Genomic DNA, 16,001 nt, shown 5'->3' on the forward strand with positions numbered 1-16,001 from the left:
AAACCAAACCCAGCCAGGCTGAATAAGAGACCCAGCTACCTGCAGAGGACCCAGTGGATAGTTCCTGCGTTTTAAATGCAATAGTCTTATTTGTGGGTACAGAAACACACAGATGCCAAATTCTAAAGCCGGAGAACTGGAACGTCACGGTTGGTGCCAAGTGGCCCTAGGGAGCTGAGGTGAGGCTGGGAAAGGGAACAGCAGGGGATGGGCTCTGAGATGCTTCGTTCCGTCCAGTACACGCACAGGGAACACAGATAATACCTGTCAGTTCCCGTGCCCGAGTTATTTCCTTTATTTTTATGGTCTTAACTTCTCAAACGACAGCAGTGTGAGAGGATGTCAAGACGTGCCCACACTTTACCCTGGACCCGATACAGACGCCAAGCAGGCCCCAGCACGGCTGCCCTGACCCCAAGAGCGGAGCCTTGCCTACACCGGCCTCCTCTCAGTCCCGAGAGCACACCCCAGGGCGGCACGGCCTGTGCAGAGAACCCGGGCCAGCTCCTCCTCGCCCTGCTCTCACAGGAGTCCCTGGGAAAGCCCAGGAGAGGAGACGGGCAGGGAAGAATATCTCACAAGAGGGAACACTGGGCTTCACCAAAGCTCAAGAAGAGAGAGCTTACAGTAGGTAAGAAACAGAACAGCCTGGCTGGCTAGAAAAGCAGCCAACGGCCAGGCACCCTGTGGGGAGGGGTGCGTGGGAGGAGAGGAGGCCAGGAGGACCCCCAGAGGGTGACCACTGCCAGGACTGGAAGCTGCAGGCAACCTGGAACCAACTGGACGCCACTGAGCAGAGATCTGAATGGTTTAATAACTGTGTCTCGTGAGCTGGACGGAGTGCTCTCAGCACCCACAGCCGTGCTGCACACCCCCATACCATGGTCTGAGCAGAGGCAGCGTGGGACCAACCCTCTCCCACAGCCAGCCTGGCCAAGGTGGCACAGACTGGAGCTCTGTGCAGACAAGCACCTAGGGGTCTAGGAATGCTCCCTTCTCTCGAGGGACCAGAGGGGAGAACCAGCCCACATGGCCTTCCTCACTCTGGCTGGCAGGAGGCCCTTCTCCTGGATCAGCCCCTCCTTTCTGCCTGCCATGCCTGAGCAACACAAGGCCGCCACTGTGCTCCTGCTTTGTGGGCACTGCTGGGATGTGCTCCGCTCCAAGTGTCCCCACCCAGGGCCTCTCCCTTCACTGCACAGAACAGACAGCAAGAGAAGCACCAGAAGACCGTTGGCCAGCCCCAGCATGGCCCTGGGCTGAGCCCGTCTCCCAGGCCCCTCTATGCAGTCTCTGAAATCTGAGGACTGGCTGGTAGCTCCTTCCCCGTGACAGTGAACTTGGCTGCAGACCAACACCCTCCCAAGTGCCGAAGCCAGGCCCCTGCCCACTTGTGCAGTGAGGCCCTGGCCCAGCATGGTGGCCCCTCAGTGAGCCAGCTGTGCCTGGCTGTCCCCAAACCCGACACCAGTTGGGGGCAGTTAGAGCCCTGTCAGGTCCACAATGGCCTTGATGAAGATGGCATCGTCCCGCACGTAGGAATTCTTGGCCTCCATCTTGGAGACGGGGCAGAAGAGGGGGCAGCCACTTGCGATGTTCATGTCGTTGACCGGCCTCTGGAAAGAGGATGAGGTCACGTCGGGCCTGAAGGCGTCAATCACGTGCTCCCGGTTGTTCTGGTCCAGCAGCATCAGGGTCACCTGGAGGAGAGCCCCAGGGAGGGACACGGTTGTAGACTGCCTCTCCTGGCTCCTGAGGGTCTGGACACTCGCAGCGCCACTGGCAGGAGGCCCCAGGTGCCCATCCCAGGACCCAGCCAAGACCACGTGGTGGGCGGCCTCGATCCTGCACAGCGCCTGGCTCACCAGCCGTGGGCGTGACGCTTCTCTCCGGGGAACCTGCATCCATCTGGCATTTCCTGTCCCCTGACATCTGCAGTTCAAGACTACAGTTTACCAATCCTCAACGTGAATTAGTATTAGGAAAAAGCAAAAAATAATAACAGCTGGCAAAGACGTTTTCTCGGTAAAGGTATCATGAGGCACCCACTGCCCACCTAACCCTAAGCGTCCTTTTCAGAGAGCCTGAGCCTGCCTCTGTCGGGCCTGTGAACCCGGCTGCCCCGGGCCCTCCACGTCCCTCCCCTCGCCCAGCTCTGCTCTGCCTACCCCACTGGCTGGAGCGGGTGGGGGAAGCAGCCAGCCTGGGCCTAGTGTGGTGGAAGGAAAGGGCCTTCCCGTTCCGGCCTCGTCTCTAGATCTTCAGTTCCTCAACCAAAAACAGATTCTGATTTTCAAAATAACAAATCACAGCCCTGACGAAGGCAGCCCCGAGGCTGTGTTCCTTCCTCCGCACTCTCCAGGGCTGGTCCAGACGCCCTCCGACCTCTGGCGTCCTAGGCTAAGGCTGGGCACACCAGCTTCCATCCTTCTGTGCTTTGTCCTTGCATTCACTTATTTTTTAGAGACCAGTCTTGTTCTGCCGCCCGGGCTGCAGTGCAGTGGTGTGATCTCGGCCCACTGCAGCCTCAACCCGCTGGGCTCCAGCAGTCCTCCGGCCTCAGCCTCCCTAATAGCTGGGAGTACAGGTCGCACCACCAGGCCTAGCTAATTTTTCTTTTTTTTTGTAGAGATGGGGTCTCACTATGTTTCCCAGGCTGGTCTCAAGTCATCCTCCCACCTCAGCCTCCCAAAGTGCTAAGATCACAGGGGGAGCCCCCACGCCCGGCCTTGTGCTTTTTCTTAGTAATATTCATCTGACACATCAGGAAGCCAGTTGCTTGTGTCACAGACCAGTGTTCAGAAACTGTGGAAAAGATAGAAACCACCAGAACTCTCCACCACGTGACACGGCACCACAGGGTGGCCTGCCTGCTGCGGACGCCTGGACCAGCAGCCCCAGCCAGCCCGCCCTGCACAAGCCTGAGCTGTAGGAGCTGCCCCGCCCTCGGCGAAGCCCGCGGAGACGGCCTCACCTTCTGGTTGAAGGGCCATCGTAGCAGGGCGTCGTTGGGGCCCTTCATCACCACGAAGAAGAGGGACAGGTGGGTCCCGCGCCCGGTCCCGTCGCCGTTCAGGTAGATGCGCAGACACATCTTGTAGCCGTACCTGCTGGTGTAGAAGGCTGCGGAGGCGGGCGGGAGGGGCCCATCAGCTGACCCTAAGCACGGGCGGGGCGGGCTCTTCCTGCCTGCTGGCCCTCCCCAAGGGACACCCACACCACGAAGGAACATTCAGGTTCTGGGGTGCAAAGAACGTTTGTTCTCAAGCTCTGCAGTTAGTTTCCAATGAAAACAAATTTCATTTTTGAAAAACACTCAGTAATCAGAAAAATCAGTAAATGCTTTTTTTTTTTTTTTTTGAGACAGAGTCTCACTCTGTTGCCCAAGCTGGAGAGCAGTGGCTCGATCTCAGCTAACTGGAACCTCCACTTCCCGGGCTCAAGCAAATTTCCTGCCTTGGCCTCCTGAGTAGCTGGGACTACAGGCGCCTGCCGCCATGCCTGGCTGAATTTTATATTTTTAGGAGACAGGATTCCTCCATGCTAGCCAGGCTGGTCTTGAACTCCTGACCTCAGGTGATCCACCTGATTTGGCCTCCCATAGTGCTGGGATTACAGGCGTGAACCATGAGAAAGCATTTTTAAGAATCCTAAATGTAACCCCCGAAACTTAAGAAGGCGAGTAGAGCAACATGGAGAGATCCACTAAACAGTGTGGCTGGAGCCTCGGCAGAGCTGCAGAGGGGAACCTTGACCGGCCCAGGGTCTAAGCTGGGCCCCAAGCCTGCCTCAGGAGAGGGGCTGGCCGGGGAGAGCCCCAGAACAAGCAGAGTCCACGTCCTTCCCGCCCAACAAGAGAGATTCAAATGACAGCCAGAACGGGGCAGAGGCTGCTTTCTAAGTCACATGACAGAACACCATGCACAAAGCTCCATACACTGATCCCACCATGGCAGCACCGAGCCCCTAGGCCCGTCCTCCCCGCCCTCCACAGCCCATCTTCCCCAGGCCGTCCTCCCTGCCCTCCACAGCCCATCCTCCCCAGGCCGTCCTCCCTGCCCTCCACAGCCCATCCTCCCCAGGCCGTCCTCCCTGCCCTCCACAGCCCATCCTCCCCAGGCCATCCTCCCCGCCCTCCACAGCCATGCCGCACACCAGCTGTGTTCACCAGCATCCCTTAAAGCAGATGTTCTACACAAACAGGTCCTCGTGCCCAAGTGCAGCGCCCTCGAAGACCGCCACTGTGGCAGGGCCTCAACCCTTCACCCTTCACCCCACGCTCAGAGCTCCCAGCAGCTGCAGAGGGAAGGTGGCCACCAGAGGGCGGTGCTGACCTTCCCAGCCCTGGAGGAACAGATCCATGTCCTGCAGGCTACCTAGACTATGCCCTCGAGTGTCCCCCAAAACAATCTTTCATTTTTCCAGTCTCAACTCAGAGAAGAGAGTGTGAGTTTCGTTTCTGACCCCTGCTGAAGGCCTTGTCAGGACGCACCATGAAGAAGATCATGGCAGCCCCTCACTTGGGTCTCTTTCTACCTCGAGGGCGCCGGAGCACAGGACCACCTCAGCCCTTGGTGCTCAGGGAGCTTCATCAGCAGTGCCAGCTTAAATTCAAACACGAAAGGTACCTACAGTGTCTCAGCCTTGATCCTAGAATCTAAGATTCTAACAGCAGGTTCGACAAGTCAGCGCAAAAATAAAGCTCACATAAGGGCGTGTTCTGAGCCATGGCTACAAAGGGCATGGAGGCAGGGCTTGAGCGGGGGCAGCGATGATGGCTGGGCCGGCACCAGGTCAGTGAAGGTCTCCAGGTACAGCAGCGGGGCCACCTCTGGACCACAGTGCCCGGAAACATAGTTTTGACAGCCCCCACCCCATCCCTCTCTAGCAGTGCCCTCCAGGGGAGACCCCACGAGCACCCTCTCAAGAGACCCCGTAATTGGGGCTAAAAAAAAAAAGGAGGCGGCCGGGCGTGGTGGCTCAAGCTTGTAATCCCAGCACTTTGGGAGGCCGAGGCGGGTGGATCACGAGGTCGAGAGATCGAGACCATCCTGGTCAACATGGTGAAACCCCGTCTCTACTAAAAATACAAAAAATTAGCTGGGCATGGTGGCACGTGCCTGTAATCCCAGCTACTCAGGAGGCTGAGGCAGGAGAATTGCCTGAACCCAGGAGGCGGAGGTTGTGGTGAGCCGAGATCGCGCCATTGCACTCCAGCCTGGGTAACAAGAGTGAAACTCCGTCTCAAAAAAAAAAAAAAAAAAAAAAAAGGAGGTAGCATGAGGAACAGCCTCACTGAGCTCCTGTGTGCGGCTGGAAAGTGAACCTGCGAAGGGTCAGACCAGCTCAGCCCCAAGTCCCTGAGAGCCACATCCCACCTCGTGCCACCCACGTGGTGACCCCACCCGCCCTCTGTCTTCCTGGGAGCTGTGGTCAGGCAGGAGAGCCTGCTGGTGTAATGTCTGCTTTAGGTGACATGGGGCTTGCAGTGTAGAGCTGACGGTGACAAGGGGCACACCTTGAGGGCTGGCACAGCAGGAGGGCAGCCAGCCCAACACCCCCACCCTGACATCTGCCCAAGGGTGCCCACTGGCCAGCCCACATTCAGCTGCCCACTGGCCACGCAGGGAGGCACAGCCACTCCTGGTATCAGTGGGGGTTGTATCCCAGCCTCGCCCTTGGGCCCCATCCCATGTGGTCTTGGGGATGAAGGGACCCAGGTGCCAAGTAAACAGCAGCTGCAGTGGGGTGGGGGGGGCTAGAACCACACCTGGGGAGAAGATGGCAGGTGTGCGGCCAGCCACAGCTTCCTGGCGCTTCCTAGCAAAGTCTGAGATCTTCCAGATGAAGACCCCATCGTAGGTGGACGCCTCCATCTCCAAGACCTTCTGCTCCAGGTCGGCCATCGCCAGGTCCTTCAGGCCGATGCTCCTCTCCAGCTGCTGCACCTGCGGGTGCCAAGACCACCTTCCCTCTTACAGGAGGGTGCAGGCACGCGCCCCTGCCGCCCACACCCACCCACCTCCTGCAGGACTGTGCTCCAGGGCACCCTGGGCTCTGTGTTCCTCTTGTCAGCTCCCTGCCCACAAGAACCCAACCCCACCCCGTGAACAGGTGGGGGCTCCAAGTTCACACAGCAGCTCTGGACAGCAAGCGTGCTCAGAAGCCACGCCATGCACACCCCACGGCTGACTCTGTCCTCCATCAGAGAGAGGAGGCTCGCCCCCCATAGAAACCTCGCTGGACTGGGGTTTGCAGATGGGAGTTCTAGGCTGTCCAGGCTGTAAAGCTCCAGGACCTGCCAGAAGTTGCTGAGGCGTAGGCACCATCCCCCTTTACACTGTCCTCCTAATGGCTGGCCGCCCACGGGGCACAGACCTTGTTGCTCAGCGCTTCAATCCTGTCAAGGTCCAGCCGGTGCTGCCGGCTACAGGCCTCGACGGTCAGGGCCACCCTCTCCACCTCCCGGTTCAGGACACAGACGATGTTCTCGAAGGTGGCTGTCTTCTTCTCCAGTGTCTCACACCTCTGCAGGAGCTCTGACCCCGCCTGGCTCTGGTCTCCTGAGAGGGGCTTTGCCTCCAGGACCGAGTTCAGTAGCATGGCCAGGTGCTCCCGCAGCCACTGCGCCTCATGCTCCTGCTGCTTCTCGCTCTCCACCTGCAGACACAGGGCAGGGAGGCTGCTGGCTCCACCCACCATTCAGCTCCCACCCGGGGACAGCCGCCAAGACACGGGCCTCAGCTGAACTGAGGAGACAGGCCAGAGCCACAGACAGGGATGCCTGGAAGGCCTTCTTGTCTATGACAGCCTGAAAGTCAGCTATGTTTAACGAATATGAAGCTTGTTATGGAACTTAGCTGCAGCCAGGCACAGTAGCTCGCAACTGTGATTCTAGCACTTTGGGAGGCCAAAGCGGGAGGATCATTCGGGCCCAGGAGTTGGAGAGTAGCTGGGCCAACGTGGCAAAACCCCATGTCTACAAAACACTTAAAAATATTAGCCAGGCATGGTGGTGTGTGCCAATGATTCCACCTACTCAGGAGGCTGAGTTGGGAGGATTGCTTGAGCCCAGGAGGTTGAGGCTGCAGTGAGCTGAAATCATATCACTGCACTCCTGCCTGGCTGACACAGCGAAACGCTGTTTCTTTCTTTTTTTTTTTTTTTTTTGAGACGGAGTTTTGCTCTTGTTACCCAGGCTGGAGTGCAATGGCGCGATCTCGGCTCACCGAAACCTCCGCCTCCTGGGTTCAGGCAATTCTCCTGCCTCAGCCTCCTGAGTAGCTGGGATTACAGGCACGAGCCACCATGCCCAGCTAATTTTTTGTATTTTTAGTAGAGACGGGGTTTCACCATGTTGACCAGGATGGTCTCGATCTCTCGACCTCGTGATCCACCCGCCTCGGCCTCCCAAAGTGCTGGGATTACAGGCTTGAGCCACCGCGCCCGGCGCACCCTGTTTCGAAGAAAATAAAACCAAAAAAAAAAAAAAAGAAAAAGAATACAACACTTTTTAAAAAGCCACCCACCAGTTCCAGACAAGCCTGGCCAACATGGTGAAGCCCTGTCTCTACTGAAAATACAAAATTAGCTGGGCGTGGTGGCGCGTGCCTGTAATCCCAGCTACTCAGGAGGCCGAAGCATGAGAATCGCTTGAACCCAGGAGGGGGAGGTGGCAATAAGCCAAGATGGCGCCACTGCACTCCAGCCTGGGTGACAGAGTAACACTCTATTTAATAAATAAATAGCAAAATAGGATGGGCACTGTAATTACAGCACTTTGGGAGGCCAAAGTGGGTGGATCACCTAAGGTCAGGAGTTTGAAACCAGCCTGGACAACATGGTGAAACCCCATCTCTACTAATAATACAAAAATTAGCCAGGCCTGGTGGTACGTGCCTGTAATCCCAGCTACTTGGGAGGCTGAGGCAGGAGAATCCAATGAATCTGGGAAGTGGAGGTTGCAATGAGCCAAGATCGTGCCACTGCACTCCAGCCTGGGTAACAGAGCAAGACTCCGTCTCAAAAATAAAATAAAATAAGGCTGAGCATCGTGGCTCACATCTGTAATCCTAGCACTTTGGGAGGCTGAGGCGGGTAGATCACAAGGTCAGGAGTTCGAGACCAGCCTGGCAAGCATGGTGAAACCCCATCTCTCCTAAAACTACAAAAATTAGCCGGGCATGGTGGCGCACACCTGTAGTCCCAGCTACTTCGCAGGCTGAGGCAGGAGAACTGCTTGAACCTGGGAGGCAGAGGTTGCAGTGAGCCAAGACGGCGCCACTGCACTCCAGCCTGGGTGACAGAGCAAGACTCCATCTCAAAAAAATTAAAAAATAAAATAAATTGGCTGGGTACAGTGGTTCACACCTGTAATCCCAGCACTTTGGGAAGCCGAAGCGGATGGATCACGAGGTCAGGATATCGAGACCATCCTGGCCAACACGGTGAAACCTTGTCTTAATAAAAAAATAATAATAATATTAGAACACCTTAATCATGAAATAAAAATAGAAATAAATAATGATAATAAAGTAAAAAATAAAAATTAAAAAAAATAAAAATAAAAAGCTACCCACAGAGGGAAGGTGAAAACACAGGGTGGAAGCTAGGCCTCCTTAAACATACCTCATTTTATAGGCCTGACTTTGCAATTAAATTATTTTCAAATTTTCACAACAAAATATAAAAATAAGGCCAGGCTCGGTCATGTCTGTAATCTCAGCACTTCAGGAGGCCGAGGCGGGAGGACCACTTGAGGTCAGGAGTTCGAGATCAGCCCGGCCAACACAGTGAAACCTCATCTCTACTAAAAATATGAAACTTAGCCGGGTGTGGTGACGGGCATCTGTAGTCCCAGCCTTTCATCACCTACTCGGGAGGCTGAGGCACAAGAATCGCTGGAACCCGGGAGGTGGAGGCTGTGAGGCTACAGTGAGCTGAGATCACGCCACTACACTCCAGCCTGGGTGACAGTAAGACTCAGCCTCAGAAAAAAGATAAAAAAGACATTCTAGATTAATCACAGTAAAAGACACAGACGGACCTGTACGTGTACCCGCTAGAGGCATAACTACCCACAGAGAAGGCACTCAACAGACACAGACAGCCGGACGACAGTACTCCCTGTGTCTTCTCAGGAGCCGTGCCGGCGTGGAGAAGGCAGGGCCTGGCTGAGCCAGCATGGGGAGACCCTTTGTGCAAATGGGACACGCTGCCACAGACTGGTGCTGTGTTCTCTCTCATCTCAACACCAAGAAGCCCAGAAACAAGGACTGTGGTGGTGGCAACAGCGAGCACCACTGAAGCACGGGTGGTCTCTAAACAGCCTCTTGCATGGGAAGCCCCGGCTTCCTGGAGATGGCAGATGCCAGGTCTGAGCGGGAAACAGACAAGAACACCGAGAGCAGGAGACTGTCCAATGCAGACAAAGAAAACGGAGGCAGCAACGGTCCCTTCACCGTCATCAGGAAAAACCCCAATACCGAAGGTTCACAGAATCGAGTCAGCAACGGACTCCACTATAAACGCCGTCACGGCATCCCGGTCCTCACGCAAGGACGGGAGGAGGCAGCCCTGCAGCAGAGGCTGAGGAGCAGTGGGAAGGAAACCAGGAATTGCAGGGCTGGAGACAGTGCAGACCACACCCAGGACGAGGGGTGGCCTCAGCCTCAGACCCCCAGACTCACCGTCTCGAGGCAGCCGAGGGCATGGAATCTGCAAGGGACTCGACACTTGCCACACGTCTTGATGTGGTCCTGAAACTGTAAGGAGAGGACGTCAGTGCCATCTTTCTCTGTTCTAACCCATTTCGGCACCTCCGGACAGGCCACAGTGAGGTACAGAGGGTTATGTGACTCGCCCCGTCGGCCTCTTCACTCTCACGCTGAATGAAACCCAACAACCCATTTCCAAAGACACACGCATACACACACCCGTGCACACGCACATGCAAACACGGACACCGTGCCGGTGACTGAGATGGGTTAGTGTTTTAGGACACATGTGGAGACCCCTGCCTGTGTCGCATGGTGCACCTGTCCTCTATCACAGTCCACAGGACAGGTGGTGCTGAGGCCCCAAGGCCTGGTCAAAACCCAGAATCAAATGGCCACTGCTCACCTGGTGTGTGGTGGTGCAAGATGATACACACACATCACGAAGCAAAATGCAAAATCCAGAAAGGGGCCAAGCGCACACAGACATTCATGTGCGACGGGGCGGCAGCAAAGCAGGAAAGAAACAGCCCAACACTGTGGCATCTGACACGGGTCTAAGCAGGAGGGAACAGCCCAAGGAAAAACATCAAACGCAAGTCCCTCCTCCATTTCCCAGGTGACACGGCAGGTGTGTCACGGCTGTGTGTGTGAGAAAATCAAACCCACAAACATCAGAAGCAGCACAGGGTTTCCCACGTGCTCAGGAGCAGGGAAATGGCCCCAACTATGAATCAGCTTCCAGAAACCACAACGTAAGAAGCTTGCACAGTTCCCCACAAAACAAAGAAAGAAACAAAAACATCATTAAGTGGGCAGGAGTCATGAACAGATGACCTCTCCCAGAAAGAGAAGCACAGAGGAGCTTGGTTACACCACAGCTTGAGAACGCCCATCAGAACCGCCTGCGACTCTGCTGTCCCTTGCCATCCACAGGAGGTTGGTCCCAGAACTCCCGAGGATGCTGGAGTCCCCGATGTAAAATGGCAGAGTATCTGCAGAGAACCTAAGCATACCCTCCCTTATACTTTAAATGAGCTCTAGGCTGCTCATGACACAATACAATGTGAGTGCATGTGAAAATAAAAAACGTGTGCATGTGTTCAGAACAGAAGCATTTCTCCCCGGGTACTTCTATCTACCGCTGGCTGACTCCCTGGCTGCGGACCCCTGACATAAAGGCCTCGTGTGTTTCGCACACATCACCCTGGCAAACGTCACACCACACTCTGCTGGCAAGTCTGGGGAGACAGTGCTCCCACAACACGCATGGGAATGTGAGTTTCTGAACTGCCACGCAGCACAGCTGACAGGGAGCCCGACACATATTCCTCTGGTGTCTCAGAATGCACGTTTGTAGCATTTCCTTTGGTGCCATGTGACCATTTTACAAAACTACAAAACGTTTTTTTTTTTTTTGACAGAGTCTCTCTCTGTCGCCCAGGCTGGAGTGCAGTGGCACAATCTCGGCTCACTGCAACCTCTGCCTCCCGGGTTCAAGCGATTCTCCTGCCTCAGCCTCCCAAGTAGCTGGGACTACAGGCATGCTCCACCACACTCGGCTAATTTTCATATTTTTAGTAGAGATGGGGTTTGCCATGGTGGCCAGGCTGGTCTCAAATTCCTGACCTCAGGTGATCCAACCACCTTGGCCTCCCGAAGTGCTGGGATTATAGGTGTGAGCTACCGTACCTGCTCTTTTTTTGAGAACAATTTTTAAAACTCAAAAGTAAAACAAAACAAATGAGCCTCTGTGGCACACTGAGACAGCTGCCTGCCCAGAGGCTGCTTCGGGTGACTTACGACATCGTAACTCAGTACGGACTCTAAAAGCAAACAGAGCTAGAACGAGAGCTTGGCTGTCACCTAACTCGCCAGGACCACACAGTCCATGCTAACACTGACACTGTTCTATGTACGGCAACGTCAACCAGAGTTCTGACTTTCCGCAGAAAGAAGAGACAGCAACAAGGAAGCTGGGTGAGAATCTGAAATGGAAACACCAGTGAGAACCCATAACGTACTTTCTCTTAAAATAAAGCCAGGATCCCTCTGCTGCCGTGCAAGTATTTTCAATGAAACGCTGGGCTGCGGGACGAAGTGGGGGCATGAATGACACAGAACTGGCACTGGGCGCCCCCATCTCCAGCTGCAGCAGGGCCCCAAGTTCTAATGCGATCTCTCTCCTCTGTCCAGGCTCAGAAATTTCCGTCACAGGAAGTTCAAGAGGAGACCAGGAACCCGGCGTGTGCGCAGCATGCTGGGAATGGGGGTGCAGGGCCTGGAGAGTGCAGGTGCGGGGGCAGGCACTGCTGGAAAACGAGAAGACGAGCCCCCATGCTGCCCACACAGGGCGGTCTGCAGAGGCAGAAGGCGGCTGGGTGCCTGGCCTCTGTGAGCCTCAATGTCCTCCTCTGATAAAGGATGCCCTAGGGTTCCTGTGAGGTTGGTGGACAATCCCCAGTGCCCCCAGGAAAGGCTAAACACTGCCCACCTGGTTCCTACCAGCGCCATCGTGAAGGGGCAAACACCTTCTCTAACATGAGCTGTCCGTGACCGCCGAGGCTTCTGGGCTGTTCAGCCATGAGGTCCAGGCTCCCTGCTCCCATCCAGCGAGCCCTCCCGGCCAGCCTCCAGAGGACCAGCTCCCAACACATGCCGCCCCACACTTGGCTCAGCCCCGCACGTGTCCCAGGCAGCGCTGAGGAGCCTGGCCAAGCCCTGGGAGCGTGGTCACCGAAAGGCTCCAGCAAAACCAGCAAAGATGAAGAGGAGGGGCTGGGAGGATGAGACGGGGCCTGCAGGGCGGCAGCTCTGGTGCTCGGCACAGCTCTGACTCTGACGGATGGCAGGCCAACAGCATACGTCATCAAAGAACGAAAGCAAGTCTTTAAAAGAACCTCACATTTTAAAAGACCAGAAGCAAATGAACTGTCTACCACATTTGACATAAACTCAAAGAAAAAATTTATTCCAACTGACCTCAGAACATGGTATTTGGACTCTACGTCTCAGTAAGATGTACCTCCAAGAACAAAAAGAGCTTCAAATAAATAGGTGGTCTCATCATCAGAAGCCATATTCCTGGTTTGTCTTTTGTCGTTTTTTTGGGACGGAGTCTTGCTCCATCACTCCGGCTAGACAGCACTGGTGCAGTCTTGGCTCACTGTGATCTCTGCCTCCCAGGTTTGAGCGATTCTCCTGTCTCAGCCTCCCGAGTAGCTGGGCTTACAGGCATACCTACACTACCATGTCTGGCAGCTTTTGTATTTTTAGCAGAGATGGGGTTCTGCCATGTTGGCCAGGCTGCTTTTGAATCCCTGACCTCAGGTGATCCACCTGCCTTGGCCTCCCAAAATGCTGGGATTACAGATGTGAGCCACCATACCCAGCCCTGATTTTTTTTTAGATAGGGTCTCGCTCTGTCACCCAAGCTGGAGTGCAGTGGTGCAATCTCAGCTGACTGCAGCCTCTGCCTCCCAGGCTCAAGCAGTTTTCCCACCTCAGCCTCCCCAGTAGCTGGGACTGTAGGTATGCACCACTGTGCGCAGCTAACTTTTGTATTTTCAGAGATGGGGTTTCACCATGTTGGGCAGTCAGGTCTCAAACTGGCCTCAAATGATCCTCCTGCCTCAGCCTCCCGAAGTGCTGGAGCTCCAGGCCTGGACAGGACTGCCCTGAGGAGGCAGGCGGGGCCCAAGAGACTCACTCCAGGAGAGTCTGAAAGGCCCCTCCGTCTGAAGATGAGGCTCTGTGAACATCAAAACCCAGACGGGATGGGCGAAGACACACCACGCTCACGCGAAGCCATGTGTTCACGTGCTGGGGTGGGGACAGAGCCCACCAGACACCGCTGCTTGGGAGCCCATCTTTCGTCTTTCACTCTGGAAACAGTCTCAAGGAAAGAAAGAATCACCTCCTGACTCCTCAGTGCCACCCCTCAGGACAGCCAAGACTCAGGCATGGGCAGAGGGCACCTCTTGGGGCCACCTCAAGGCCCCACCAGCAGGGGACGAAGCCTTGTAGACACCGGCCCCAGGCAGGCATCCTAGCCCCTGAAGGGGCATCTCAGCAGACACAGCCTCCATGGCCTCCTGAAGAGACAAAGCCAGCAGGCTCTAGCGTGAGCTTTAGGCTCCAGCGAGGGGAAAGGACACAGGGACTCTTTCAGGAAGCGCTTGGCTGAGTTCCCAGGGTGGGACACTTCACACAGACAGGTGGGAACACGTGGGGAGACAGAACCCCGTCCCCCGCCCTATGCATTTCAGAACTCAGACTGTGACCTGCATTAAACGGAAGCAAACCAGAAAGAAAGACAGGCACACAGCTGTGGGGCTGAGCTTCTAGGCAGGCCCAGCCACCTGGCCCTCCTGCTGCTGCCCAGACGGGGAGGCCACCTGCATGGCCTCAGCATCTGACCTCTGACCTCTGACACACTGAGCAGATGCCACACCCCCTTCTGGAACTCCAGCCTCTGGACGAGCTACCCTCACCTCCAACAAGGGAGGCACTTTGGGAAAACATCTCCACCTGTATCTCCCAGCTTCCTTTCCTAAAGGTGTCATCTGCAGCAGCTAACGCTCAACTTGGCGAGAAGCCATTTTCCTGCCAGAAGGAAGGACGTCAGGGATGAAGTTCTGCCGGCCGAGGCACCAGCGCTTCCTGGCTGTGGCAGCAGACCAGTCTAGGGCACCTGTCTCCACCCTGACCGCCTGCTGCAAACACTCAGCTTCAAAGTCAATACCAACATTTCTCGAAGCAGCACATGGAGGTCGATGAGAACGTTCATGTTTCATGTTCAGGATAACTGGGAAGTGACTTGCCCAAAAGTCCAGCTGTATACACTGGAGGATGAAGAGGACTCGGGACTCAGCCACCTGGCCACCAACCTACCAGGAGAGCGGCCGCAGCCCTGAACGTGCCCATGAGCAGACGCTGTGGAAGCTTTGCACGCTGCTCCCGTGGGCACTAAGGTCGTCACCTGCCCCAGCCTCACCCTACAGGACCCTCATTGCCAACTCATGGGCCCCGCCCCATGGTCCTCAGAGGGTGTGAGGGACACTCACCTTCTCCCGGGGGATCTTCTTCTTGCCGCAGCCATCACAGGTCAAGGGGAACTTGGGGCAGACCTCATGGTGCGCCTTCAAAAGAAGCAGTCAGGGGCGTGAGGGCGGACGCCAGCACCAGGCACGGGCCGGGCAGCGCCGACAGGCTGCAGGAGCACGTGGTCACCCTTGACTCTCAGACGGCGCTCTGCCCAGGCAGGATCCTGCCAGCACTGCCCTGGAGCCTCAGAGAGCTTAACACTGCTTGTTCTGCAGCTCCAGGGCAATGTGAGGGAGGCCCAAGCCATCAGAGGAGACTCAGAGGCCACGTGAAACAACAGCCCACATGAAAATGGGGAGTCCGGTGGGAGGGTCTGGTGGATGGGCCGGGCTGGCTGCGTGCAGGATGTCCCCAAGACAGACCCTGACATGCTACTGCAGGGGGCCTGGCGCCCCAGATGTGCTGCGGTCAGGCCTAACCACCTCACAGTCTACAGGGAAGTGGGGAGGAAGGAGCACCTGGTGCCTGAAGACAGGTCCGGGAATTGGAGTTCCTGAAGGACAATAGCTCAGGAAAAAAGATGCCACAGGGGCCCGCCAGAGGCTGAGAGAGACCCAGAGACATCTCAACCAAAGGCAAGAACGCTGTGTGGCCCGTGGTTCAAACAAGCCAAGGCAAAGACAGACAACAGGGACGCAGACCGGGCGTGAAAGCCGTGAGCATCGCGGCGGTCTCAGACGCGGTGCCGCACCGCAGCTCTGTGCACCACAGAAGCGCATGCTCACCAGCTCTTCAGGAAGCACCGAGTCAGGCTTGAGCGACTGTCTGCGGGAGTGACGCCCAGGCCGGGCGAGGAGGGCCACACACACACCTCTGGGCTCTCTACCTGATGCGTTTAGGCTTTGCTAACACAAAAATGCTGTGTTTTTTTTTTTTTTTTTTTTTTTTTTGAGAGTCTCACTCTGTGGCCAGATGCCAGGCTGGAGTGCAGTGGTGTGATCTCGGCTCACTGCAACCTCTGCCTCCTGGGTTCAGGCAATTCTCCTGCCTCAGCCTCCCCAGTAGCTGGTATTACAGGTGCACGCCACTACACCCACCTAATTCTTCTATTTTTAGTAGAGACGGGGTTTCACTCCGTTGGCCAGGATGGTCTTGATCACCTGACCTCGTGATCCGCCCGCCTCAGCCTCCCAAAGTGCTGGGATTACAGGCATGAGCCACCGTGTCCGGCAAAAATGC

General features: G+C 56.0%; 1 protein-coding gene across 9 annotated transcripts in view; it reads right to left on the bottom strand.

Annotated features, from left to right (window-relative positions):
- Positions 1–261: 261 nt before the first annotated feature.
- TRAF2 (TNF receptor associated factor 2) overlaps positions 262–16,001 on the bottom strand; it is a 32,694-nt gene continuing 16,954 nt past the window's right edge. For all 9 annotated transcript variants that reach the window (XM_039461381.2, XM_039461383.2, XM_074394460.1 and 6 more), the window contains 6 exons: positions 14,783–14,857; positions 9,690–9,764; positions 6,379–6,660; positions 5,771–5,948; positions 2,975–3,123; positions 262–1,700 (listed from right to left, as the gene is read on the bottom strand). In XM_039461381.2, coding sequence (XP_039317315.1) covers positions 1,482–1,700; positions 2,975–3,123; positions 5,771–5,948; positions 6,379–6,660; positions 9,690–9,764; positions 14,783–14,857 — 978 coding nt within the window. In that variant the 3' untranslated portion in view covers positions 262–1,481. The remainder of the gene's footprint in view (positions 1,701–2,974; positions 3,124–5,770; positions 5,949–6,378; positions 6,661–9,689; positions 9,765–14,782; positions 14,858–16,001) is intronic.

Source organism: Saimiri boliviensis, chromosome 2 (assembly GCF_048565385.1).
Source record: "Saimiri boliviensis isolate mSaiBol1 chromosome 2, mSaiBol1.pri, whole genome shotgun sequence".
Taxonomy (NCBI): Eukaryota; Metazoa; Chordata; class Mammalia; order Primates; family Cebidae; genus Saimiri; species Saimiri boliviensis.